Source organism: Myotis brandtii, unplaced genomic scaffold, assembly GCF_000412655.1.
Source record: "Myotis brandtii unplaced genomic scaffold, ASM41265v1 scaffold1172, whole genome shotgun sequence".
NCBI classification, from domain to species: domain Eukaryota; kingdom Metazoa; phylum Chordata; class Mammalia; order Chiroptera; family Vespertilionidae; genus Myotis; species Myotis brandtii.
In genome coordinates, this window is record NW_005354058.1 from 303,319 (window position 1) to 331,296 (window position 27,978).

The 27,978-nt window shown below is 41.3% G+C and overlaps 1 protein-coding gene across 1 annotated transcript in view; it reads left to right on the forward strand.

Annotated features, from left to right (window-relative positions):
- Nucleotides 1-27,978, forward strand: part of RMND5A (required for meiotic nuclear division 5 homolog A) — a 94,416-nt gene that overhangs the window by 37,830 nt on the left and 28,608 nt on the right. Inside the window, exon 3 of the mRNA XM_014530222.1 lies at nucleotides 21,474-21,616. Within this exon, the coding sequence (XP_014385708.1) occupies nucleotides 21,474-21,616 (143 nt within the window). The remainder of the gene's footprint in view (nucleotides 1-21,473; nucleotides 21,617-27,978) is intronic.

The window sequence follows — 27,978 nt, forward strand, 5'->3', positions numbered from 1 at the left end:
GGGTGGCGCCCCCTGCCCCGCCCCGAGGGGCTAATTGCGTTGGGCCCTTTTCCTGTCCCTGCTCCCCATCCTTGGCGAGGGACTCACTTCTTCTTCTTTCCCTTTTTTTAAAAAAAATTAGAAAGTCGAGTGTTATTCTTAGCTGTGGGTTAAACAGTGGCCCCTGAAACTTCATAATTGGACTGTTACGTGGAAGGAGCTCTTCGCGCTGACATGATTCCTATAGAATTAGCTGAATTAAACTGGTCCGCCCTCCCAGTGCAGCCAGTGTTGAGACTGGGGGAGAACAGGCACATCGTTCTTCCTGAAGCAAATTGTGGAAGAAGTTTTTGGTTATTTGCCTTAATCGAGTTTTTACTTGTTTTCTTTTTAGCAAACACATTTTCTAGAGAAGGCGGTTTGTCTGGGTTATTTCAGTATTTCCCCTAGGCCCTGGAGGCAGACACTTTGCAGAGTTAACTTGTGGTAGCTGGTTGAGAAGGGTTTTTTGTTTGTTTGCTTGTTGTTGTTTTTTAAGAAACATTAAAGATCTGTCTATGCTTACATTAAAACAGTCACAGTGATGATTCCTTCTGATCAGGATGTCAAGGACTTTATTTAATAGGCTTATTCTGGATGTTGGGACGGGGGCCTTTTCAAATCGTAGGCTGGACAGAAATTTACGTAAAGGAAGGTATGGCAGCTGGGGTGCAATGCAGGTGCTTGTGGTGGCTGAGATGAGGGCAGTGGTGCTCCTGGAGCTTCTGTCCTCCTCCCTTCCTTCTCTCCTTTTCCCAGGTGGCTTTCAGATGAGAGTAAGTGCTAGTCCGTGGGCAGGGAGTCTTAACAACATCTCTTTCTGGACTCAGCATCACTTTTGAGCTCCTGGGAAGAAGCAACCTGCAACCCTAGTGGGGGTAGGAGTAGAAATGTTCATATAGGACAACGAGCAGACCTAGATGGGGTTGCCTGTGAAGGGGAACGGAGGTGGAGTAGGCAGGGAATCCTGGGGAGGGTCTGCTGCGTTTGGTTTTGGTCATGAGAGATAAAGCAAAAGCAAAGAAGGGCTAATGAAGAGAGTGTCCAGCGCTTAATGTTTACTGGTGGCTGAAGATGTATAGATGGTGTTGGTCTGGAAAAGGACTATCATTTTTTTAGCTTAATTTGCCACAAGGTCAAGGATTGTACTGAGCCCTGTTTCTTTTCCTTAATCATTTTACTTAAACTTTAGGTTATCCTAACTTCCCCAACTCTGAGGGAAGAGGCGAGCACTGTTGCCACTTAGTTGTACCCGCCTTGTAATGAAGTTTGGTCTAATTTAAGGTTCAGTAGGTGCCGTTTGATCATTCTTACTGTGCTTTTGGTCTAATTTGGATAATGCACTGGTGCTTCTCAAACCTCACTCACATATGCACTCTTATTTTTCAGATGGATTCGTGATTTAACTTAAGTAGGTTTGTCCTCATTCTAGGCAGTGATATTTGTGAAGTCACAGGTTTGGTGTGTTTGGTATAATAAACTACATATTAAAAATAAATTCATAACTATTAAAATATTTTACATACAGGTAAAAGCACCATTCACATCAATGTTATGGGAACCACACTTTGGACAACCATTGATTGACAGATAAATAGTATGGATAAATTTTGGTGGTCTGATTTGTGATTATTTATATGTTTTTTAGCACTTTTTTTCTATTGGCAAATATGTTTTCATTTGTGGTGGAAGGGACAACAGGAAAGAATTACATAGCTTGTGTTGCTGATCTTCTAAATTCACATTTGGTGAAAGAAGAATAGACAGTTTTATGACATGTTTAAAGTGTATTTGGGAAAATTACAACCTTTGTAAGAGTAAAATCTGTACAGCATTAAAAAAAAATACTTTTATTGATTTCAAGAGGAAGAAGAGGGGGAGAGAGAGAAACATCAGTGATGAGGGAGAATCATCAATTGGCTGCCTCCTGCACACCCCACACGGGGGATCGAGCCCACAACCTGGGTATGTGCCCTGATTGGGAATCAAACCGAGACCTCCTGGTTCATAGGTTGAGGCTCACCCACTGAACCATGCCTGCTGGGCTGTACAGTATTTTTTATTATGTATTAGTTTTAGGCTATTTTTAAAGGGAGTTCTAATGTGGTTTCTGAAAGTGATTCTTAAGGATTTTCTAAATTTAAATTTTATCTTTTTGGAGTAAATAGTACATTCAAATGATATGAATTCAAATGACAAAAAGGATACCCAATAAAACCTCCCCCCTTCTTATTCATTGACCACTTAATTGGCTACCTCACAAAGATGCTTATTTCCAGAAAAAATTTTAAGAGCATTCAGGTAAATAATAATTTGTCATTATTTTTACTTTGATTTTTACTGTGATTTAGGCTTAGTATTATCCCAATTTGCACATTGGTAGAGACAGCTATATTTGTGGGAACTATCTAAAATTCCTTTTTGTGTGGTGTGTGGTCTGAATCTTGGTAGTAAAACTCTTTTAAACCATGATCCTCTATCTTTATTTCTTTGGTGAATCAAAGATAATTTAGTTACTATTTGCAGAAGAACTGTTACTTTTTTCTTTTTCTTTGTTTAAAGTAATCTGAGGGTGGCAAATGAGTAGGTAAGTAAGCAATTAAGCATGAAAGAAAAAACAAATTATGGTGGTCACATTTTTTTAATTTCTGTGATTGGTATAAAGGATACTATTATGAGAATAATGACTAAGTTTTGAATTGAATAAAATTCGATATCTAGTTTAATATCTAACCTGAAAAGTAGCAAATAAGTAGGCCAGCAGAGTTTGGGTGGATAACAGTAGCCATTGTTCAAATACTCTAAGAGGAGAATAGACTAGCAACCAAACTACTTGAGCTATTTTAGATGGTGAGAAGAGGTCATTGTTGGTGTTTCTAGTGGGTTTAGAAGCAGATTTAACTTTGTCAGCCATTCCTTTCCAGGCTCATTTCGGAGATAATTCTTTTTTATTAGGCACCTTACTCATTCACACTAGTATGTTACCTGTGATTCTTTTGGTTGCAGATGGCAGAATCCTTTAAATTAAAATGGAATTTGTTGACTCATAACTAGGCTGAGGTTAAGCCAGGCTGGCTTCAGGGGCACAAAGGATGTCATAAAGACAGGACTTGTGTTCTCCTCCTCTCAGCTGCGCTTTCCATGGTTGGTTTTTTCTCCAAGGAGCTTTCTCCATATGGAGGTAAAGATGTCCAGGGGAGCTCATGTCGTCCTTGCTGCTAGGGTCCTCAAAGACAGGAGCGTGTCTTTTGTCTGCACTTCCAACAAAATTACCAGGAAATACCCTTCTTGTCTTGTTTGGGTCATATAAGCCTCTCCCTGAATCAGTAACTGGGGCTAGAGCATGGAGTCCATTGGCCATCCTGGTCTGTGCTTACCATGTGTCAGTAGATGTATGATCATGTGATCCCTTGTTGATCAACTAGAGGACAGAGTTCTAGAAAGAACAATTTGCACCCAAGACAAAAGGGATAGGTGTCTATTATAGATATATACAGGGGTGGGCAGAAGTAGGTTTACAGTTATTTGTATGGAAAATAATACAATAAATAATAGAATAAACTTTCGAGTACTCACACCTGTAAACCTACTATTGCCCATTCTTGTATTATCATTGTTACATCATATGAATTACATCAATGGCAGTTACATCAAAACATCTCTGAGATGTTTTCTTGACCAGCCCAACCTTTATTTCTCAGTTTTTGCCTTGCTTCTTCACTATAATGTTTGTATAATTCAAATACTGAATTGTTAGTATGACAATCTGAAGACTAGAGAAAACAACTTGATTCATGTTACCTTTGGGAACTTATTTGGCATCACTTCAGTACTTGACATGATAAAATTATTTTCCTGAGGTTATTTTATCTTTTAAGTAGTTTATAACTTCAGATAATAACAGGGGAAACATGCCAGCACTGCTGTGATAGTATCATACTACAGCTAATAGACAAATTTCCATTGTTTTCATGTTTTATTCTGTTAGCTACTAGGATGGTGAAAATGGTGTTGTAGCAAACTATTCACTTGGGGTATTAAAACTGACTTGTTTTTATTTGGTGTCCTGCCTATTCATATGTAAAATATTTGAAAATCACCCCAAAAAGGCAGTTTAGGGGAGAGTTGTGGAGGGCCCTGACTCTGAGGTATGTACTTGGAGCCCTGTGGTACTCCATGTAATTCCCGCACGTTGGTAGATACCAGGAGATGATCTCTAACTGGGCGTTTCTTAGAAAGCTCCAGTAATTTGTAGGAGAGTGGCAGAAACTCTGGCCTTCCTCTTAGATTAGGTGCTAGCCTGATGCCTCAAGAATAGGGCCCTAACTGGTTTGGCTCAGTGGATAGAGCGTCGGCCTTCGGACTGAAAGGTCCCAGGTTCGATTCCGGTCAAGGGCATATACCTTGGTTGCGGGCACATCCCCAGTAGGGAGTGTGCAGGAGGCAGCTGATCGATGTTTCTAACTCTCTATCCCTCTCCCTTCCTCTCTGTAAAAAATCAATAAAATATATATAAAAAAAAAAAAAGAATAGGGACTAGAGTCTCCGGCAGGACTTGAAGCTTTTAGAAATATGCTTTCACCTTATTTGGGTTTGGTGATTGCTCAGCGGAGGTCACAATTCTTTGGGAACATTGTTTGGGGAGTCCATAGTAAGGCTTATATTACCAAAGCCTTTCTCCACTTAAAATTAAGGCCTTAATAGTAATTTCTTTTTATACTAGAGCACCGTGTGTTACTTTGATACGTTTTCAATATTTGTGGAATTCATATAGATTTACTGTCTTACGGATATATAAAGACATTTGGGTGGAGATAAGGAGAGACTTATTATTATTTTTTCTATTTGGGAGAGACTTATTTTTTAAGAAAAAAAAGGCCTCAGTCCTCTGGGAGCTTGGAGGCCAATTAAGGAGATAAGATGAGTCTGTACTTGGTGGAGTAAAACACACTTTTGTCCTTGAGCTCAGGAGATGTGAGTTTGAGTGCTTGCTCTGCCATTTACTGGTTCTATAATCTTTTTGTTGTTGTTAATCCTCACCCGAGGATATTTTTTCTATTGCTTTTCAGAGAAAGTGGAAGGGACGGAGGGGGAGAGAGAAAATGGACTGGTTGCCTTCTGAACACACCCCAAGGGGGCGGAGAGTGAACCTGCAACCCAGGTACATGCCCTTGACTGGGAATCAAACCCGGGACCCTTTGGTGATGGGTGGACGCTAACCACCGAGCGACACCGGCCAGGGCTGGTTCTACAATCTTGCCTAGCCTGTTTCCTTTTCAGTAAACTGATAACTTATATCACAAAGTTATGGAAATTAAATAGATAATAGTTGTGAACTGGCTTTGAAATCTGTAAGACAAAGTATATTTGTTACTTTGAAGGTCTGTGCCTTTAATCAGTGTTAAGCACTGTTTTATTTGAGACGCTTTGACTCTTTAGATGTATTTATTACTGGTGTATATGAAATACCATTCTGTGACCAGGGATCTATCTGCTTAATACTATAAGGATACTCAAAGCATATAAGAAACAGAGTCTTCAAGAAACTTCAGTGGCATAATGAGATCAGACTTTTACATTTGAGAGGGGCAAAAACCAAGGCCATGGCTCAATATATAACAGTGCTTCTGGTTGGTACAAGTATTAGCAGTTCAGAGAAATGGGAAGAGAAGGAACCCTTGGAAAGAACTGCTTGGGGAGGAGAGGTATTTCAGTGAACTTGAGAGCATCTGGTCACATAGTAGTTAATCACCAATTATATGTGGAACTAGACTGTCTTTTGAGAGTTACAGAGGACAAGCAATCATTCTCAAGCTCTAGTTAGGGATGAGACAGGCTTGTTTTTAACAAACACAATCCTTGTAATGCAAGACGATATACAGACAGTTCCCAACTTACAGTGGTTTGACTTATGATTTTCTGACTTTACGATGGTGTACAGATGATATGCATTCAATAGAAGCCATACTTTAAGTTTTAAATTTTGATCTTCTCTGGGCTGGTGATACATGGTACGATACATGATGCTGGACAACGCAGCAAGCCCCAGCTCCACTCAGCCATGCCAGCACTTAGGGTAAACACTGGATGTAAGTCTTGAGAGCCTGGTTAAGGTAGGCTAGGCTAAAGCTATGATGTTTAGTAGGGTAGATGTATTAAATGCATTTTTGACTTACAATATTTTCAACTTAATAACCCCAACGTAAGTCAAGGAGCTTCTGTATGTAGGCCAAGTGCTGATTGAGGTACAGACAAGAAGGAGTAAGACTTGAGACAAGGAGCCTCTTCTAACGTGTGGGAAGTTTCAGTAGAGACTGAATGTGGGTAGTAGGAAGGTAGGAGGGGGTGCCAGGAGAAGTAGTTGGTAAGAACAAAAGTGCAGAGGAGTGAGAGGACAAGAGGCATTCTGGGAACTGTGGAGGATCAGGGTGGGGAGAAATGAGGTAAAAGAATGAAGATTAAGTTGGAATAGGTTTTCTATAGTCATGGATACCAGGGAAAGTAGTAGACCAGGGGAAAGTATTGAATGACTTGGGTTGGGAGGGTCTTTTTGAACAGGGAGAGGCATTATCAGAGACCAATTGTCAGTAGCATTTAAGTTGGTTGGAGTGGGGGGTGAAGTTTGGCAAGACTAGTTAAGATTAAGATCTGATGAAATAGGCACCTGTATATGGGTGGTAGAGATATGAAAGGAACTCATGCCCAGAATTCCTGAAGAAAGAAATTTCCAGGACTTGGTACATAGAATGGATGGAGTCTGGCAGAGTGTGATAGAGGAGCTGGAAAAATCAAAGGTTAATCTGAGGTGTGTGTTTTTTTAATGTGATTTTTTATTGATTTTAGAGAGGAAGGGTGATAGAGAAGCATCAGTGATAGAATCATTGATCCACTACCTCCTGCAGGCCCTATACTGGGAATTGAGTCGAAATCTGTGCATGTGCCCTGACGGAGAATCAGTTGTGACCTGCTGGTTCATGGGTCGAAGCTCAACCACTGAGCAACACTGGCCGGGCTAATCTAAGGTTTTGAGCCTGAGTGACAGGTGGAACCAGGAAGAAAAAAGGAAGTTTAGGTGAGAGGAAGGTAGAAATTTGAGTTTGGTTTTTAAATATGAAAGCCCCATTTAAATGCTAAAGTAAACTTTATGGGGTTCAGCCATTTATTTCAAAGATAAAAAGAGATGCCTAGAAATAATTTTCTACATTTTGAAATTGAAGGGAGTGAGTAGGCGCTTTAAAGTGAGACTATCTAGCATTTAAAAATTTGCACTTACATCCTCTTTTTCGTCTTTCTCTCTCCAGTTCTTGTATCCTAGCCTCCCCCCCCCCCAATATATTTTTATTGATTTCAGAAGGAAGGGAGAGGGAGAGAGAGATAGAAACATCAATGATGAGAGAGAATCATTGACCAGCTGCCTCCTGCATGCCCCATTCTGGGGATCGAGCCTGTAACCCAGGCATGTGCCCTTGACTGGAATTGAACCCAGGACCCTTACCAGCTAGGGCCTAGTCTCTTTTTTGAAGCCTTCCTTTTCTTTCTTATGCCAGTCATTCTGGTCTAGCTCTCTGTTTCAGGAGCACTATTAGTCTGTACCATGTAATTTAGCTCTTAAATATAAACTCGCTCCTCGCCCCCCTTCCTCCATGCTTGGTTTTGCAGGAAGCACACTAGGCTGTGATTTGGTGCAGTGGATCACAGTACCTATTGAATCCACTGTTCTGTTCTGTCAGGAGTTGACCGACAGATTCGCTAGCTATTAATATACTGAAAAAAGTTTGTTTTGTTTTCAGCATGTACTGCCTGTAGAAGAAAAATGAGCATGTTCTATTTATGCCTTTTCCTTCCCCCTCTAAGTCTCTTTTGAGCAGCTACTGTGTCCTAGGTGCTGTGATAGTTCATGAGAAGCATAAAACTTTAATAGGCCACAGTTTAGTTTGCTACTCACAGTATGAAATAGTCTCATGTTGTGTTTTTTAAAAAATATATTTTATTGATTTTTTGCAGAGAGGAAGGGAGAGGGAGAGAGAGTTAGAAACATCGTTGAGAGAGGAACATCGATTCAGCTGCTTCCTGCACACTCCCTACCGGGGAGGTACCCGCAACCAAGGTACATTGTCCTTGACTGGAATCGAACCCGGGACCCTTCAGTCCGCAGCCGTTGCTCTATCCACTGAGCCAAACCGGTTAGGGCATAACTAGGCATTTTTAAAGAATTTTTCACTTTGTGAGACCCAGACACCCCTTTTACTATGTAAGTATGTTCTACCTTTCTACATTCTGGCTTGGAATACCCTTTTATAGGAATAAGTTATGTATTAAGGTTGAGGTGAATTTCATTTCTTTAAACCTTAGGATAATTTTCTTTTACAATCAAGGAAATTGGCTCAAAACACAAGCCTGTAAATTCTCATTCCAAGTTTAGAGCTGTTTTTTTCTTTTGGGGAGGTCATTATTTGGAAGAGAGAAGAAACTTGTAACTGCAGTGGCTCTATTTTGTGAATGTGTTTTATTTGGAAATTGGTGTATGTTGAAAATGCATATTACTGAGTGAAAGAACCCAGCCTGAAAAGGCTATATACTGTGTGATACCACTACTTGACTTTCTGAGAAAGGCAGAACTATGGAGACAATAAAAAGATCAGTAGTTGCCAGGAATAGAGTAGATAAATAGGCAGGGCACAGGATTTTTAGGGCCGTGAAAGTGCTCTGTATGATATTATAATGAAGGATATACCTGTGTCTGTACATTTGTCAAAACCCATAGAATACGCAACACCAAGAGTGAACCCTAAGGTACACTGTAGGTGTTGGGTGAGTATGTTGTGTCAGTGTAAGTTTGTCCTTTGCAAAAAAAATAACAAAGTGTTGATAATGGGGGAGGCTATGCATGTGTGGGGGCAAAGTGTATATGGGAAATCTCTGTACCTCTCTCTCAATTTTGTTGTAAACCTAAAACTGCTGTATATAAAATATTGTGGTGACTGGAAGTGATGGGCACTGTCTCAGAACTATTTCTTTCATTATTATGTAGGGGCCCGAGTCCAGGGAGGCTTATTACATTGAAAAAGCAGGACTTCATCCTGGGTAAAAAGTGACCACCGCAGCGGCCAACCTGGATTCCAGTGTTTCCCTTTAGATCTAGTTTAGTTATGGTAAAGACAGCTGTCAGAGTAACCGCCGCCCCCCCCTCCCCGACACAACAGCTTTACTTCTAGGAACTGAATCCAGTTAGATTTCTTTCACAGAAAGGTTCTTCTAGAAGCAGATTTTGTTTTCAGACAGAGAAGTCAGCAGACCATTAGAACACTCTCTTTAGGACTGAAGTTTGGTTTCACTCAGTTTGGTTACTACAGTGATTTTTAAACCAGTTTTTACCTTTGGCTGCTTTCCACTGAAAATGCATTAGTGGACTCTTTCTCTCTGAACAGGGTTTTCCTGGGGTTCTCTGTCAGATTATTATACTTTTCTTGTGCTTCCCAAATACTTTGTAGAAATTATTTTTTCTTGGGGCATACCAGGAACTCTCAGTGTTAATTAAATTACTAGTATCATTTATAAACTTGAAAACCAAAAACTACAGGGACTTGTAGATGGTAAAGGAAGAAGAGATAACAGTGACATCAAAATCCGTAAGTTGTTAAGATTTGAAAATATCTATGGATGTCAAGGTTGGGGCATGGAATTATAGTTGGTAAATTCCAAATAACCTCTCTCTTGTAGTTTGGTGTCTGCTTTTATGTTCTTTAATTTGTTGTCTATTGACTGTAGAAACAAACATGTCTGGATGAATAGGAGTTATGGCTTTTTAAAGCTTTTTTTTAAATATCATAAATTTCACCCTTTTAAAGTATACAGTTAACTAGCTTTTAGTATATTCAGAGTTGTACAGCCATAACCAGAACATTTTCATTATTCCCCAAAGAAACCTCTTGCTCATTAACAGTCACTCTCCATTCCCCTCTTCCTTAGCCCCTTGGCAACCACTAATCTACTTCTGTCTGTAGATTTGCCTATTCTGGACAAGTCATATATAGAATCACATAATATGTGGCCTTTTGTATACGGCTTACTTCACTTAATATCATGTTTTCAGGGTTCATCCCGGTTGTAGCGTGTATCAGTGCTTTGTTTCTTTTTACGGTTGAATCACATTCCGTTGTATGGATATGCTACATTTTGTTTATTCATTAATCATTTGGATGGTTTCCACTTTTGGCTGTTTTGAATAATGCTTCATGTACAAGTTTGTGTGTGGACATATGTGGACATGTGTTCAGTTATCTTGGGTATATACCTAGGGGTGGAATTCCTGGGTCGTATGGTAACTATGTTTAACTTTCTGAGGAACTGTGAAATTGTTTCTATAGCAGCTGCATCATTTTACAATCTACTAGCAATGTATGAGGTTTCTTAAATTCTCTACTTCCTTGCCAATGCTTCTTGTTGTCATCCATCTTTTTCAGTGTAGCTATCCCAGTGGTTCTGAAGTAGTTTCTCATAGTTTTTAAGAAATATATTTTTTTTTATTGATTTCAGAGAGGAAGGGAGAGGGAGAGATAGAAACATCAGTGATCGGAGAGAATCATTGATCATCTGCTTCCTGCATGCCCCCCATTGGGAATGGAGCCCCCAATCCAGGCATGTGCCCTAACTAGGAATCGAACCATAATCTCCTGGTTCATAGGATGATGCTCAATCACTGAGCCACACTTGCAGGGCTCTCATTATAGTTTTGATTTGCATTTCCCTACTGACTAATGATGTGGAGCATCTTTCCCTGTGCTTATTGGTTATTTGTGCAACTTCTTTGGAAAATATGTCTATTCAGATTCTTTGCTCATTTTTTAAATTTGTCTTGTTATTTTTGAGTTGTAAGAGTTATTTACTAGTATATATTCTGGATGTTAAGCTCTTATCTGATATATGATTTGCAAATATTTTCTCCCATTCTGTGGGTTGTCTTCTTGGTGGTGTTTGAAACTCAGGAGATTTTAGTTTTATTGAAGTCCAGTTTAATTATTTTTTGCCTGAATTACCACGTTTCCTCTTAGCATAAATTACGTTGTTAGAAGTAGGAAGCATCTAATACATACTTTGTGCAATTTTACTTAGAGATAAGGGCAATTTCTACTTTGGCTATCCCATATTGGATTGGGCACCTTATCTATATATATAAAACCCTAATATGCAAATAGACCAAACGATCGAACAACTGAACAACCGGTTGCTGTGACGTGCACTGACCACCAGGGACGTGCATGGAACATGGCAGGCGCTGGCAGCAGGAGGCAGAGTACGGGACATGGTGGGCGTCGGCCGCGGGGAGTTGGTGGAGCAGGTGAGCAGGGGCATCAGACCAAGGCGGGGCGCCAGTCACTGTCATTGGGGCGAGCCTCTGGTGCTTACTGAAAATTCTTTGCTCCTGCACGCCACGGTCCTGCCCAGCGTTTGTACCTGCTGCTGGCACCGGCCCTGCTTGCACCTACTGCCGCTGCTGGAGCCATTGCTCGCACCCGCTGCTGGTGCCGGCCCCAATCTCTCTGTGCTGTCAGCAGGTGTGAGCAGGGCCGGCGCTGTCAGCGCGTGGGAGCAGCAGCGGTGGGAGAGGGGCTGCCAGCAGACAGGGGCCGGGGGCTGGGTGGGGGTGCAGAGGATGGGCTGAGACCCGTCCCTGTGCCCACTGCAGCTTTGTGTCCCACAGTTCCTTTCAAGGTGCATGAATTTGTGCAATGGGCCTCTAGTAAGCACTATATTCTTTTACTTCAGTGGTTGCCATTCCCCTTTCCCCCCCAAGAATAGTCAGTCCATTCCCTTTCTATGTCCCTGATTCATTATAATCACCAGTTCATTCTGTACATCAGATTATTTATTCACTTGATTCTTAGATTCACTTGTTGATAGATGCATGTTTGTTGTTCACAATTTGTATCTTTACCTTTTTCTTCTTCCTCCTCTTAAAGGATACCTTTCAGCATTTCGTATAATACTGGTTTAGTGGTGATGAACTCCTTTAGCTTTTCCTTATCTGTGAAGCTCTTTATCTGACCTTCAATTCTGAATGATAGCTTTGCTGGATAAAGTAATCTTGGTTGTAGGTTCTTGGTATTCATCACTTTGAATATTTCTTGCCATTCCCTTCTGGCCTGCCAAGTTTCTGTTGAGAAATCAGCTGACAGTCGTATGGGTATTCCCTTGTAGGTAATTGAGTCTCTTTCTCTTGCTGCTTTTAAGATTCTCTCTTTGTCTTTTGCTCTTGGCATTTTAATTATGATGTGTCTTGGTGTGGTCCTCTTTGGATTCCTTTTGTTTGGGGTTCTCTGCGCTTCTTGGACCTGTAAGTCCATTTCTTTCACCAGGTGGGGGAAGTTTTCTGCCATTATTTCTTCAAATAGGTTTTCAATATCTTGCTGTCTCTCATCTTCTGGCACCCCTATTATTCTGATGTTGGTACGCTTGAAGCTGTCCCAGAGGCTCCTTACACTATCTTCGTATTTTCGGATTCTTTTTTCATTTTGCTTTTCCGGTTGGGTGTTTTTTGCTTCTTCGCATTTCAAATCTTTGACTTGATTCTTGCGCTCCTCTGGTCTGCTATTGGGTGTCTGTATAATATTCTTTATTTCAGTCCGTGTATGCTTAATTTCTAGTTGGTTCTTTATCATAGCATCGAGGGTCTCATTAGTTTTCGTGACTCTCTCCTCAAGTTTATTGACAGCTTCTAGCACATTTTTGCAAGCCCTCAAAATTGCGATTTTTAGCTCTATATCCTCCATTTCTGTCATGTTTTTTTGTCTCCGCATTTTTTATGCTTTCTTGGTGCACCCTCTAGTGGTCTTTGTGCGCAGTCTTGTTCTAGTTGAGCCTTGATTGTTGTAGTTAATACTAGAGGGATTTGACCACCAGGCCGACTGGCTGTGTGAATCAGCTGTGTCTGCCGCGGAAAACTTCTGTCCTCTGGGGAGGTGCTAATCTAGCCTTTGCCTGAGGCGATCCGGCAAATGGCTCTGCGCAGGGCTTGGGCGGGGCGGGCTCAACAGGGCGGGCGGAGGGAGCCGTTATGGTGCCCTCAGTCCTGTTCCCAGAGGCTCTGCTTCTCAGAACCCCCGGAACCGCTGCAAACCTCGGAGGGAAAGCTGCCTTCCAACTGATGCCAGACACTCCCGCTTCTCCCGTTTGGGTCCGAGTCCCCAGCGATTCGCCCGTATCTGGAGCTCAGAGTCTGAGACTCCCCCCTGACCGAAAACGACAACCGCGCTCTCAGCCACCAGCCCGCTTTGCGCGCGCACCTCCGCACCTGAGTATTTTCCACACTGCGCCTCCTCTGAGCCTCGGTGTGCTGTTATTTTTCCTTCTAGTTGAAGAGTCTCTCCTCAGCCAGCCTTCCTGTGGTTCTGGGTGATGTCCGTTCCGTCTTTTAGTTGTATTTTTGAAGTGGTTGTTTGCGGCAGCAGTCTCCGGTGTCTACCTATGCTGCCATCTTGATTCTCCTCTCGAATCGGATTTTCTATATTCCAACTTCCCAGTCCTTGCAACTTCTTTGGAAAATATTTTGTGCAATTTTATTTAGAGATAAGAAATCCTTCTAGGATTTCTTTTCTTGAAACTCTAGAGAAACTGTTCTTGTTATGTTAACTGATAACATCCACATTGTAAATCCAGTGGCCAGTCCTCAGTCCACCATTTACCTGACATAGCAGTGCACTTAACAAAGTTGGTTACTCCCTCTTCATTGATACATTTTCCTCACTTCGCTTTCCCAACACCATGCTTTCTTGATTTTCCTCTTATGTCACAGGTAGTGTTTCAGTAGTCTTTGTTGTTGTTCTTTTTAAAAAAAATATTTTTATTGATTTCAGAGAGGAATGGAGAGGGAGAAAGAGAAACATCAATGATGAGAGAAAATCATCAATCAGCTGCCTCTGTACACACCTTCCTTCCCATTGGGAATTGAGCCTGAAACCTGGGCATGTGCCCTGACTAGGAATCAAACTGTGACCTCCTGGTTCATAGGTTGACGCTCACCCACTGAGCCGTACTGGCCGGGCTTGTTCTTTTTCAATCCCACTTCATCCTGGTCTCATAAACTTGGAGTTAGTTCCTTGGACTTGCTCCTTTTACTACTTCTTTCTGCACTGACTCTCTAGGTAATTTCATTTAGTCACATGCCAGTGACTCACAAATTTGTATATCCAGCCCCCTACCAGGGATAAAGCCCACAACCTGGGCATGTGCCCTGACCAAGAATTGAACTGGCAACGTTTAAGTGTGCCAGATGATGCTCAACAAACTGAACCACACCAGCAAGGGCTATAAAAGTTTGTTTTTTTAAAATAATTTTTTCCAAATTCAGTTGACATGCAATGTTATATTATTTTCAGGAGTACAACATAGTGATTAGACATTTATGTAACTTACGAAGTGATCACCCTGATAAATCCAGTACCCATCTGACACCATACATAGTTATTACAAGATTACTACCTATATTCCCTGTGCTATATTTTACATCTCCGTGACTATTTTGTAACTACCAATTTGTACTCCTTAATTCCTCCTTTTCACCCATCCCCTCAACACTCCTTCCATCTAGAAACCATCAAAATGTTCTCTGTATCTATGAGTTTGCTTCTGTTTTGTTAGCTTACTTTGCTTTTTAGATTCCACATATAAGTGAAATCATACAGAATTTGTCATTCTCTGACTTATTTTACTCAGCACAGTATCCACTAAATCCATCCATGTTGTTGCAGATGACAAGATTTCACTTTTTTTTTTTTTTATGGCTGAGTCATATTTCATTGTATATATGCACCTCTTCTTTTTTATCCATTAATCTGTTGATGGACACTTAGGTTGTGTGCATATCTTGGCTGTTACACATAATGCTGCAGTGGACATACGGATGCGTATATCTTTTTGAATTAGTGTTTTAGGTTTCTTCAGATAAATACTCAGAAGTGGAATTACTGGTCCTTGTTTGTCTCTTGTTATAGCCTGTGTTTTATTTTTTTAAATATGTTTTTTATTGTTGATAGTATTACAGGTGACTCCCATTTTCCCTCCCTTTATCTCCTTCCTCCCAGCCCCTATCCACCCCCCAGGTCTTCACCACCTTATTGCCCGTGTCCATGGGCTATGCACATAAGTATATAAGTTCTTTGGTTTATCCGTTCTCATCCTCCCATCCCCACATTGAGGAATGTCAGTCTGTTTTATGCCTCTATGCTTCGGGTCTTATTTTGTTGGTCAGTTCATTTTTTTCATTAGATTCCACAAATAAGTAAAAGCCTGTGACATATGTCTTTCTCAGATTGGCTTATTTCACGTAGCATAATATTCTCCAGGCCCACCCATGCTGTCCCAAATGGTAAGAGTTCCCTCTTTTTTACCACCTCATAGTACTCCATTGATAAATGTCCCACGGCTTTTTTATTCATCTACTGATGGGCTGTTTCCAAATTTTAGCTATTATCAATAACACTGCTATGAACACAGGGGGTGCATATATTCTTTCTGAGTGGTGTTTTGGAGTTTTTAGTATATATTCCCAGAAGTGGGATTGCTGGGTCAAATGGGAGTTACACTTTTTTTGAGGAAACTCCATACTGTTTTCCATAGTGGCTGCACCAGTTTGCATTCCCACCAGTAGTGAACTAGTGTTCCCTTTTCTCCACATCCTTGCTAGCACTAGTTGTTTATTGATTTTTTGATGGTAGCTATTCTGACAGGAGTGAGGTGATATCTCATTGTGGTTTTAATTTGCAGTTTTCTGATGATTAGTGACTTTGAGCATTTTTTCATATGTCTCTTCGCCATTTGTATATCTTCTTTGGAAAAATGTCTATTCAGGCCTTCTGCCCATTTTTTAATTGGATTGTTTGTCTTCTTTTTGTTGAGTTGTATGAGTACTTTATATATTTTGGAGATTAACCCCTTATCATATCAGATGTATCATTGGCAAATATGTTCTCCCATACAGTGGGCTTCCTTTTCATTTTGATGGTGATTTCTTTTGCTGTGCAGAAGCTTTTTATTTTGATATAGTCCCATTTGTTTATTTTTTTCCTTAGTTTCCTTTGCCCTTGGAGATGTATTGGCAAAAATTCTGCTATGTGAGATGTCTGAGATTTTACTGCCTATGTTTTCTTCTAAAATTTTTATGGTTTCATGCTTTATATTTAAGTCTTTTATCCATTTTAAGTTTATTCTTATGTATGGTGTAAGTTGGTGGTCTAGTTTCATCTTTTTGTATGAGTCTGTCCAGTTTTCTCATCAACATTTATTGAAGAGACTGTCTTTGCTCCATCGCATGTACTTGCCTCCTTTGTCAAATATTAATTGACTGTAATGGTGTGGGTCTGTTTCTGGGGTCTTTGTTCTGATCCATTGGTCTATATGCCTGTTCTTGTGCCAGTACGAGGCTGTTTTGGTTATAATGGCTTTGTAGTATAGTTTGATATCCAGTATTTAGCTTTTTCTTGTCTGAGAAGCTCTTTATCTGTCCTTCAGTTCTAAATTATAGCATTGCTGGGTAGAGTAATCTTGGTTGTAGGTCCTTGCTTTTCATCACTTTGAATATTTTGTACCAATCCTGTCTGGCCTGCGAAGTTTCTGTTGAGAAATCAACTGGAAGTCTTATGGAAAAGCAGTTAGTTTCATACAAGGGAGCCCCCATAAGACTGTCAGACGATTACTCAACACAAAGAAACTAATGGTTTTTCTTCTTGATGCTTTTAAATTCTCTTTGTCTTACCCCTTGGCATTTTAATTATTATATGTCTTGGTGTGGGCTTCGTTGGTTTCACCTTGTTTGGGACTCACTGTGCTTCCTGGTCTTGTATGTCTATTTCCTTCACCTAAGGAAGTTTTTCATCATTATTTCTTCAAATAGGTTTTCAATTCCTTGCTCTTTCTCTTCTCCTTCTGGTACTCCTAATATGCAAATGTTGGTACACTTGATGTTATCCTAAAGGCACCTTAAACTATCCTCATTTAAAAAAATTTTTTTTGTCTTTTTGCTATTATGATTGAGTGTTTTCTGGTACCTTTTCTTCCAAATCTCTGATTCCATCCTCTGCTGTTGATGCCCTCTAATGCAGTGGTTCTCAACCTGTGGGTCACGACCCCTTTGGTGGTCGAACGACCCTTTCACAGGGGTCGCCTAAGACCATCCTGCATATCAGATATTTACATTATGATTCATAACAGTAGCAACATTACAGTTATGAAGTAGCAACGAAAATAATTTTGTGGTTGGGTCACAACATGAGGAATTGTATTTAAAGGGCCAGAAGGTTGAGAACCACTGCTCTAATGTAGTCTTCCTTTTTTTAAAACACAGTTGTTGTTTTTTTGAGAGAGAGAGAGAGAGGGAGGAGGAGAAGGAGGAGGAGGAGAAGGAGGAGAGAGATTTGCTGTTCCACTCTAGGCATTCATTAGTTGATTCTTGTATGTGCCCTGACCAGGGATTGAACTTGCAACCTTGCATATCGTGATGACACTTGAACCAACTGAGCTACTTGTAGGGCTCTACTGTATTCTTCATTTCTAACTGGTTCTTTTTTGTTCGTTTTTTTTTTTAATCTCCATTTTTATGTTTCTTATATCTTTGTTGAAGTTCTATTGGGGTCATTGAGCATTCTTATAACAAGTGTTTTGAACTCTGGTAGTTTGCTTGTCTCCATTTTGTTTAGTTCTTTTTCTGGAGTTCTGTTCATTCATTTGCGATGTTTCTTTATCTCTTCATTTAGGCTGCCTCCTTGTGTTTGTTTCTGTCTGTTAGGTAGAGATGCTATGTTTCTCGGTCTTGATAAAGTGACCTCTGTGGGGCCTGATCGCCTGAGTCGGGTGCTCCAGGAGTGTCCTTGTGTGGGTTGTGTGTGCCCTCTTGTATTTGAGCCTTGATTGCTGTTGGCACCTCAGTGGCGGGGAGGGAGTTTGACCCTTGGGCTGATTGGTTGTGAGGAGCTGTTGTGCAGGGACTGACCCTAGGGAGCAGGGTTTGCTTTATTGAGGCTCTTTGGTTGGTGCATGCTGAGCCTGTCCTTTGAATGTGTCATTTGGGTGTGGTTGGGTGGTGCTCTAGTGTGGTCTGAAACTGGCCATTGGGTGGTTTGGTATTGGGCTTCTTGGGAGGTGCAGGCCAAGGTCAACTGCTGCCTGTGCCCTTCTAGGGGCCACTTGATATGAGCTACAAAGTGATCTGTAGATGGTGGCCACTTGTGCTGGGCTTGGAGGTGCCTGGGAGAGGCTAAGCTGTGAACTGAGGCTGGCTGCCACTAGTGCCAGGTTTGGGGCTGGCCAGAAAGAGGTCTTGGGTATGCCAAGGCCCGATGCTACTTGTTTGGGGACCTTTGAGAGATTTTAGGAACGTCTGCAGCATGAGCTAAAACAGGCTGTTTGTATGGAAAAGCCACTGGAAGTGGCTTGGGTGGGTCTGCAAGTTGAGTGGAGCGGGGTTTCTGGGAATCACCAGGGCAGGGTGAACACTTTGCCAGGGTGATGGAGGCTCAGATATGGTGTCTGTCTGCTGCGTGCCTCGTGGAGAAGGGCTCAGAAAAGAAACAATGACCTCTGCCAGCACTTCTGTCTGGGAGAAAACTGCCCCTCCAGCCCTTGCCCTGAAGCCAGACAATTCAGTCCCTCCTTATATGTTCCTTTTGAGCTGCTGCCCCAGTGCTGGAGCTCAGAGTGAATGAGTCCGAGTAAGTTTGTCACAGGCCCTTGAAGAGGAATGCCTGGGACTCCAGCAGCACTCAGCCCTCCATCTCACTCAGCCTATATCTCCACTGGTTTTCACAGCCAGAAGTTATGGGGACTTCTCTTCCCAGCACTGGCACTATGGACTGGGAAGCCTAGTGTGGGGCGGGAACCCCTTGCTCCTCAGGGGGTCCTCTCCAGCTGGATATCTGTCCTGATTACTCGTAGGTGTTGGACCAGCCAGTTCGGTGTCTATGCCCTCCCTACCAGTCTTGACATGGCTTCTTCTGTCTAACCTTAGTTATGGGATTTCTGTTTAGCTAGATTTCAGGTGGTTCTCATTGATGTTTCTGTATTTTAGTTGTAATATTGAAGTGGTTGTGGGAGGAAGTGAGTATAGAGTTTACCTACTTCAGGTTGACTGAAGTAGATAAAGTTTCTTTTGATTTGGTACACCCTTACCATACAAATGGAGATTTCATTTATAAATGTAATATTCCCTTATAAAAGGGTAACTTGCATTCTGTTTTCATAGCTTCTCCTTTGCTATTTCTCAAAGTAATCCATATGCTAAAGAAACATATTTTGGAATGGCATATTTTACCACCCTTCACCTTTAAGGTAGCCAAATAGCTAATTCCCTCACTTCTTTCAAGTCTTTGCTCAAATGTCATTTTCTCAGAGAGGCCTGCCATAACCACTCATTTAAAGATTACAATTGCTTAACCCACATACGGTATACTCCCATCTTTTACTCTGCTTTCCACACTCCCACCCCCACTAGTATGCATAATCTTTTGTCATACGATATAACTGACTTATTTTGTGTATTGTTTATCTTGTCACTAGAAGGTAAGTTTAGGGTGGGGACTTTTGGTGGTTGTTTTGTTTTACTGCCATATCTATCACATAATGAGTGCTCAACAAAAAAATGTTGAATGAATGCACATACTAGGGCTGCTGTACTTTTGAGCTTGTTCTTGTTCAAATTTTTGGGCCCCATCCTCCCAGACTTCTTGAATTAGAAACTCTGGAAATGAGGTCCAACTACTTTGTTTTAACTAGGTCTCCAGGTGAGTCTGATGCAAATAAACTAAAGTTTAAGAACCACTGCTTTGTAATATCGAGTAGGATTTCAGAAGCCAGGCCTTTTGCATGGAGGTGGTGATATGTAGATATTTGAGGTAATTGACAAATATTACTGAGTTTGTCCTCCCTCCCTCTAAAGCAGTGGTTCTCAACCTTGGCTGCACATTAGAATCACCTGGGAATCTTTTTAAAATCCTGATTTCTGGGCCTCATCCTCCGGAAATTCTGTTTCTTTGTTATGGGGTGGGGCCACAACATTAGTAACAAAGAAACAGAATTTCCGGAGGATGAGGCCCAGAAATCAGGATTTTAAAAAGATTCCCAGGTGATTCTAATGTGCAGCCAAGGTTGAGAACCACTGCTCTAAAGGCTCCCTTTTTCTCCCCTTTTCCTGAGGAGGTAGCACAGGCAGAGAGGATATAAACCATAGTAAATTTCAGCTTATTTATCATATGAGTTAAAAGTCCCCTTGATGGCATCTTTAGTGTTCATTGACCAGTAGGAGGACAAACAGGACTCAACATGTAGCCACACTCATGGCCAAGATTTATTCCAGCAAAAGGGTATAAAGCAAAATCTGCTCAAGGAAAAGATGCATCGGGCACAGTCTAGATCCGTGGTCGGCAAACCGCGGCTCTCGAGCCACATGCGGCTCTTTGACCCCTTGAGTGTGGGTCTTCCACAAAATACCACGTGTGGGCGCGCACGTACAGTGCGATTGAAACTTCGTGGCCCATGCGCAGAAGTCGGTATTTTGTGGAAGAGCCACAATCAAGGGGCCAAAGAGCCGCATGTGGCTCGTGAGCCGCAGTTTGCTGACCACTGGGAGGAACCCAGGAGCAATCTTCTAAGAGTCCTCTTGCAGTGGAGTCACACAGGACACATTTAATTCCTCCAGCATCAAATTGTAACGTGTTAAGTGTTTTCTACCAGGGAAGCTCATTAGGGACATTGTACTGAGTGAGAGTGTTTTATTGGGAACTGGTCACGCTCCGCCTACCATACACCAAAATTCCGAACTCTGGAGGAAAGTAGGAGTTTAGAGTAAACCACTTTGTACCATCAGTTTAGGCACAGAGAACCATTCTTTTCAGTTATTGGTGGGAACCTTCCTGAAGTTCAAGTTCCCAGATGCCAGCCAAGGGTCAACCTTGCAAGCAGGCCTTTCTAAGGAGAGCAGACGCAGCCCTGTCACGTTCACTTATTTCTGCACATCATGATATCCGAAGGAGTTCACTTTTTCTTCTATTTCTTTATATAGAATATAAAACATTTAGACTAAATAATCTCTCTTTAGGAAATTTAGTAACAATCAAAATGTTTTGAGAATGAGTCGAACCGTTTAAGCAGATTGAATAAATGAGCTTATTTATTGAGACATTTTCTGAAAAATGCCTTGGAAATATTATTCCCAGTTTATGCTGACTTCAGTAACTACAAAAGTGGTTTATTTTATGGCAAATTTTTCTTAGGTATTTCATAAAATAAAAAATATTAAGGTAACGTTCTTAGTTTTCACTTGAAAAATATTATCACGTATGTAGCCCTCTGCTCCAAAGCAGACACTGAGTTTTCTTCACTTCCATTTTCAGTCTGAAGGGCCTGTTTGAAATGTGCCATCTTTGGGTTTGTTCTCGTAACCAACCTTTTCCCCCTCTTTTTTTTTATAGGCCAAGATGCTGAGTTGTCAGGGACACTTTCACTTGTATTGACACAGTGCTGTAAAAGGATAAAGGATACTGTTCAAAAATTGGCCTCAGACCACAAAGACATCCACAGCAGTGTTTCTCGGGTTGGAAAAGCCATTGATAAGGTATGGTGTTGAAGGGAGTGTTTGGTATTGTTAAGCATCATCCTTCATCTCCTGTCACTGCTTTGATAACATTAACTTTCTCAAATTATTCTATGATGTTCCTTTCATTCCTGCTTTTAATAACTTTTGCAGTTGGTTTTTTTACTGTTATTCTTAATTCCCTGTTGCTATTATTTAAAAATAAAAACAAACCAAAAAACACCTCTTTTTACAGCCTTGTTATTTATCCATTTCTTATATGAATACAGCAAATAAATTTTAAGAAATGTTTAACCTACTATGAAGGAGTTTGTTTACAGAAGTAACTTTTCCTACTTCCTGAGTAATTTCCTGGCTATGACTCTATCTGTGTGATGGGATGATTAAGAAAACACCCTGTGGCCTGGCCAGTGTAGCTCAGTGGTTGATCATCGACCCATGAACCAAGATGTCACCGGTTTCATTCCAGGTTGGAGCACATGCCCAGGTTGCGGGCTCCATACCCAGTGGGGGGCATGCAGGAGGCAGCCAGTTGATGTTTCTCTCTCATTGATGTTTCTAACTCCCTATCCCTTTCTCTCTAATATCAGTAAAACATATTTTATAAAATAGAAAACAACCCTTGTATTCACCTCCCCTGTACCATCCTAACTCATGTCTTTCTGTGTGCATGCTAATTGCCTTTCCTCAGTTTGCTTTATGTGTGAATAGCCAGCAAGGCCCGTCACTTGTGTTGGGTGATTTTTCTTGTAGCATCTCTTGAATCTTTGACTTCGTGGCTTACTTATAAGCAATATCATTTCTAGCACTGGGCCAGTGCTAGAGTTCATAGTCCTAGCGGGGCCTAGGAGAAGTGGCCTAAGGTGTGAAACTTCTGACCACTCAGCCACTGGGAAGTTTGTGACTGGTTATGGACATTTTTGTTCACAAATTGCAAAGTTCTGGGACAGTTGGAAGAACTTTTGTGGAGAACTCTTTGTAGCAAAGTCATTTTGTAACCAGTCCTGTGAGTTGCTTAGTCTGTACACAAGAGCAATACCTGTAATGTAGATAGAAACTCACGGAATCTAGAGAATGGCTCTAACTCATGGATAAACCTGTTAGAAATTTTCCTATGGAACAGTAGTATTGAAGGCTAAACTTGAGGCAGCCTAAGTCAGAACTGTATGCTTCTAAGGAGATATCATTAGCTGGTAGGTGCAGTATGTCAGGACCACGAGTGGCAGGGGCTCTGGGAACTCTTTGGGTAGCTGTGACCTACAGAAGTGTTAGTGACATTTCATGGTGCTGAGGGCTTCAACTCAGCAAAGGAAGTCAGAGAAGTGGTGTTGGTGGCAGCAGCCCCGTTTCTGGATCAGTGATGGCTGTTGCCAGCAAAGGGTGGGAAAGCTGTGCCTATTCTCTGATAGAGCTTTGAGGCTGGAATGCCTGTTTGGTGACTCCGAGGGAGTGAACACAGCTTGGGAGCAGGCTTTGGCTCAGACCTTCTGGGGCAATGGCATTGCAAGTCTTAGTTGTTACCTGCAGTGATTATTGCTGTGTGTTAGCCCAAGGACTTACTTGAATGGTGGTGAGGCACCTAGAGAAAACCCTCCGTTTCTCTAGGGTGAAGTAACCTAGAAGCCTCAAATTTCAGTGGCTGCCAGTGACCAAGGCATTCTAGTGACTTTGATGGTTCAGCCCCGGTGAGGTGGTCAAGATTTGCTTGACCACCATGTTGCCTGCAGAAGATGCCATTGGAGTGAGAAAAGCTGAAGCTCCCAAAGCAGCCAGTCAGAAAAAGTATCTGAGAAGAGATCACAGATTGTGGGAGTAGGCGGGGCAGCCTCAGCAACCACCTCAGGTGTGTGGACTGCCGCCTCCCAGGATCAGGAGCATTTGGGCAGAGTCACCAGCCTAGCATTCTAGCACTGGTTTCTCCATTTCCTAGTGTGTGTCTGTTGTCTGGTCCTAATTGTCATCTGGACCTTCTTTTACTCTTGTCCCCCCTACTGGCAATTTGCTGAGCATGCCTGCCACCTGATCTAGCAAATCTTTACACATATTCATAAGGGTTGTCAGATATTTTGGCTCATCTTTGAGACAAAGCATTTAAATATATTTGGTGCTGGAATTGCAGTACCTCTTTGAGAATGGATACCAAGGGAACACATAGTGAGTAATCTAAATTCTGGCTTTTTGTGTGGGGGATGGGTTTGAGGTGAATGTTCCTAATTATATACTTTTAATTTACTCATTTCTCTTTTGAGGACATTTTTTTTTTTTCATGTACTTGGAAGTTGCAAGGACCTTTTCAAGTAATTTTTCATTTTGGTAGTTTTATGTTCTTGTGAAAGTAGTTTAATTTCTAGGTGACCTAGATTCTCCTGATCCATTATATGAAACTATGTTACTAAGTTGATACTGATCAGTATTTAGTGAATTATAGTCTTAGTGCACGCGCGCACGAGCACACACACACACACACACACACACCCCTGGATCTCTTAGCCCAGTTCTCTAGCATCTTCTAATCTAGTGCATTCTTTCTCTCTCTCTCTTTTTTCTTTTTTTTTTTTTGCATCTACTTGGCCTCAGCTGTGGAGGAAGCTATTACCCCCTAGAACAGGGGTGGGCAAACTTTTTGACTCGAGAGCCACAATGGGTTCTTAAACTGGACCGGAGGGCCGGAACAAAAGCATGGATGGAGTGTTTGTGTGAACTAATATAAATTCAAAGTAAACATCATTACATAAAAGGGTACGGTCTTTTTTTTTTTAGTTTTATTCATTTCAAACGGGCCGGATCCGGCCCGCGGGCTGTAGTTTGCCCACGGCTGCCCTAGAACAACATAGACATTGTGCACGAGCTTCTCACAGAGACAAGGAATTCTGTGTAGGCTGTTGTTATATGAAACACCATTGACTTGTAGTCTTTTTTTTTCTTTAGTTTTGACCTAGTCAGTTTGTATAAGCTTTCAGGGCCACCTGTTATAAAGGCTTGGTAGACTTACGTGGATGGGTGGTGAGAACAGGATGAAGCTGAAGCCATTGTGACACAAGCCTTTAAAAACCACAACAAACAGACTTGAGTAATAAGCTGGAATGTTGTTCAGCAGCCTGTGAGCACCATGGACACTTGTTCCCACCCTCCCAAGAGGAGGCCATCAAAGAAACTGTGACTCCTTTGTGAGCTGGCTGGTTCTGAGTGAGGAACTTCAGTAAATTTGCTAAATGATGTTTGTTCCTTTAGTGTTTTAATGCTGCTTGTGTTTTAAAATTCTCTAGTTATCACTTCTCTGAAAATGTAAGCAGAAAAGAAGTTTGTGGTATTAACCAAGGTGTTTTATGGCTTTTTATTATAAACATAAAATTTGAAGATTTCTGCTTTAATGTGTTGACTATTTTCAGATGTCCAAAGTATTGCAATCACTGTTTAAAACACATAATATCAGCTATTGAGTTCTGTGGCAAATCTGTTTTTAATCCTCACTCAAGTATAGTTTCCCATTGATTTTTCGAGGGAGTGGAGAGGAGGGAGGAGGGGGGAGGGGGAGAGGGAGAGAGAGAGAGAAAGAGAGAGAGAGAGCGAGCGAGCGATTGGTTACTTCCTGCACGTGCCCCAACCTGGGTTAGGGAATCAAGCCTGCAACCGAGGTATGTGACCTTGACCAGGAATTGAACCCATGACCCTTCGGTCCGTGGGCTGATTCTGTAACCACTGAGCATACTGGCCAGAGCCTGTGGCAGTTTTTTGGTAAAAACAAATCATTTGTTAGTCTATTTTTAATTTTCTCCCCCATTTTAAGAAAATGTAGAACCCGCTCCTGTTTAGGGCATTTTATTTTTATTGTTTAATCCTTACCTGAGGATATTTTTTCAATTGATCATTTTTTAGAGAGTGAAAGGGAGGGGAGGTAGAGGAGGGGGAAGAGAGAGAAACATTGATGTGAGAGAGACACAGCAGTTGGTTGTTTCCCACACTCACTGCTTGCCTTGGCACATGCCCCAACCCAGGCCAGGGATTGAACCTGCAACCAAGGTTAGGAAATTAGGAAATTAGGCCATTGCAGGGTTGGTAATGTTTTAAGGGAGAAAATAATGGTTAAATATATTTTTAAAACCACATTGCCCTAACTCAGTGGTTCTCAACCTTGGCTGCACATTAGAATCACCTGGGAATCTTTTTAAAATCCCGATTTCTGGGCCTCATCCTCTGGAAATTCTGTTTCTTTGTTACTAATGTTGTGGCTTCACCCCATAAGAAATAAACAGAATTTCCGGAGGATGAGGCCCAGAAATCAGGATTTTAAAAAGATTCCCAGGTGATTCTAATGTGCAGCCAAGGTTGAGAACCACTGCCCTAACTGATCTTCTGCCACTAGATGGAGCATCTACACTAGTAAGGCAAATGCTGACTCTTAAAAAGCAAATGGAGTAATGCTATAAAAAGTGAAATATAGAATATTTTAAGGTAGTTCTGGTGAGCAGTTTATGTAGAATTGCCTTCTGTGTAGGTATGGTTGGGGTATGGGAGGAGAAAAAAGATACCAGTGGGAGATAATGTCTTGAGTTTAGCCTTAAATAGTAGTTTAGGTAGACTATGTGGGTGGGGTCAGATGTGTACTAGCTCTAAAGTTCTGTTATTAATGTAATGGATAAATCCTAATGTAGAGAGATGTTACTGTTAATGAAAGGAAAAGGAAATAAAAATAATAGAACATTCACTCAAGAAGAAAAATTGCTGATTTTTGAAATATAGACAGATACATATTTTGGGTGGAATTTTTAGGATTATTGAAAAGGAATAATTAACAAAGTTATCAAGAGACAACAGTGATTAAAAAGACAAGAACATAACATGCTCCCTGAAAATAAAATAAAACATCCAACTAAATCCCCTCCTTTCATAATTAGTAGCTAGTAATCCAAGAAAATATAGTAGACAATGTCTCTAAATTTTTGCAAGGCCACAATTGTTGCTTGGCCACAGTTATTTGTTACAGGGTGGGTGTCTCAGGGTCTTTCCCTGGTATCTTTCTTAGTAGAGCTCTTGCAGAAAGGAGGTCTGGAGTGAGCCTTGGAGTGATTAGTAGCCCTGGCGAGAATCTGAGAGACCGTAGTTAACAGAGCCTTTCTTTAAACCTGGCTTGTTTGGGCAAAAGAGATTTCCCTTTGTAGCAACCAAGAGTCCTGACTCCACTTGTATTGGGCTTCAGTGTCTGTGAAACAATATTGGTTTTGCCTTTTTCAGTCTGAAGAGCATTCTCAAAAGAGAAGATGAGTTCTGCTTTCTCTGCTGTCTGTCACACTACATCATTAGCTCTAAGCTATGGGCCTGTATTATTCTTACTACTACTGCTCTGAGCAGAATGAAACGACATTAGTTGACAATGGTAATTATTTGTTGAATTATATAGTCCAGTCCTCAGAGGAAAGCCTGGACCTTTGCAATCAGATCTTATGTTAGGATGCAGGATCAGAGAATCCTGCTAGACCTGGACGTGGTACAGACCCATTTCTGCCTGAGGCTATAAAATGGAATGGCTGGTGTGGTTTAGCATCCAAGTCAGGTTGGTTTGAGAGGGGAAAAGGACCTTCTACCTATTAAGCTGTGTCAACTAATCCAGTCTGTAATTGTATTCAGGTGATTTTAATAGATTAATGAATTTATTATTAATGCCTTTGTTAATATGCTTTTGTATTTTTGCTTTTATTTATGTTTTTTTAAAATGAAGATTCTTTTAAATGTAGAATAGAAGATTTGGTGGCAAGACCTGCCTCTCAGATTCAGCTACTGTGATTGGAGGCTTACAGTGGGATAGGTCCTGGTAGAGTTTCATGTTTCTTATTTAATTTAGTGATTACCAAGGCTTTGTAAGGGAGGGATTATTGTCTGCAGATATAGATGTGAAAACTAAGACTGATTCAGTAGCCTGCCTGAGATCACAGAACTAAAAAGCAAATGGAAGAACTGGGATGAAAACCCAGATTTTATGACTTTGAGTTTTTCCTCAATTTGAATTTCTTGAGGGAATTAATCCCCAGTGAGCTGAATTTCTCTCCTATGCATCTAAATAGTAAGAGGTATGTGCCATTTTGGGGAGAATTAGTAAAATAGTCACTCAGATTTCTGTAGTTTGCTCAGATAGAAGCAGCTCACCAGAACGGAAAGGTATCCTATATAATAAAAGTGTAATATGTAAATCAACTGAATGGTGGAACGACCGGTCAGTGTGCTCCCACAGAGGGAGCGCCGCTCAGCCAGAAGCCAGGCTCACGGCTGGCAAGTGCAGTGGCAGTGACAGGAGCCTCTCCCGATTCTGCGGCAATGCTAAGGATATTCGACTCAGTCAGACATCCCCTGTGAGGGCTCCTGGATTGTGAGAGGGCACAGGCTGGGCT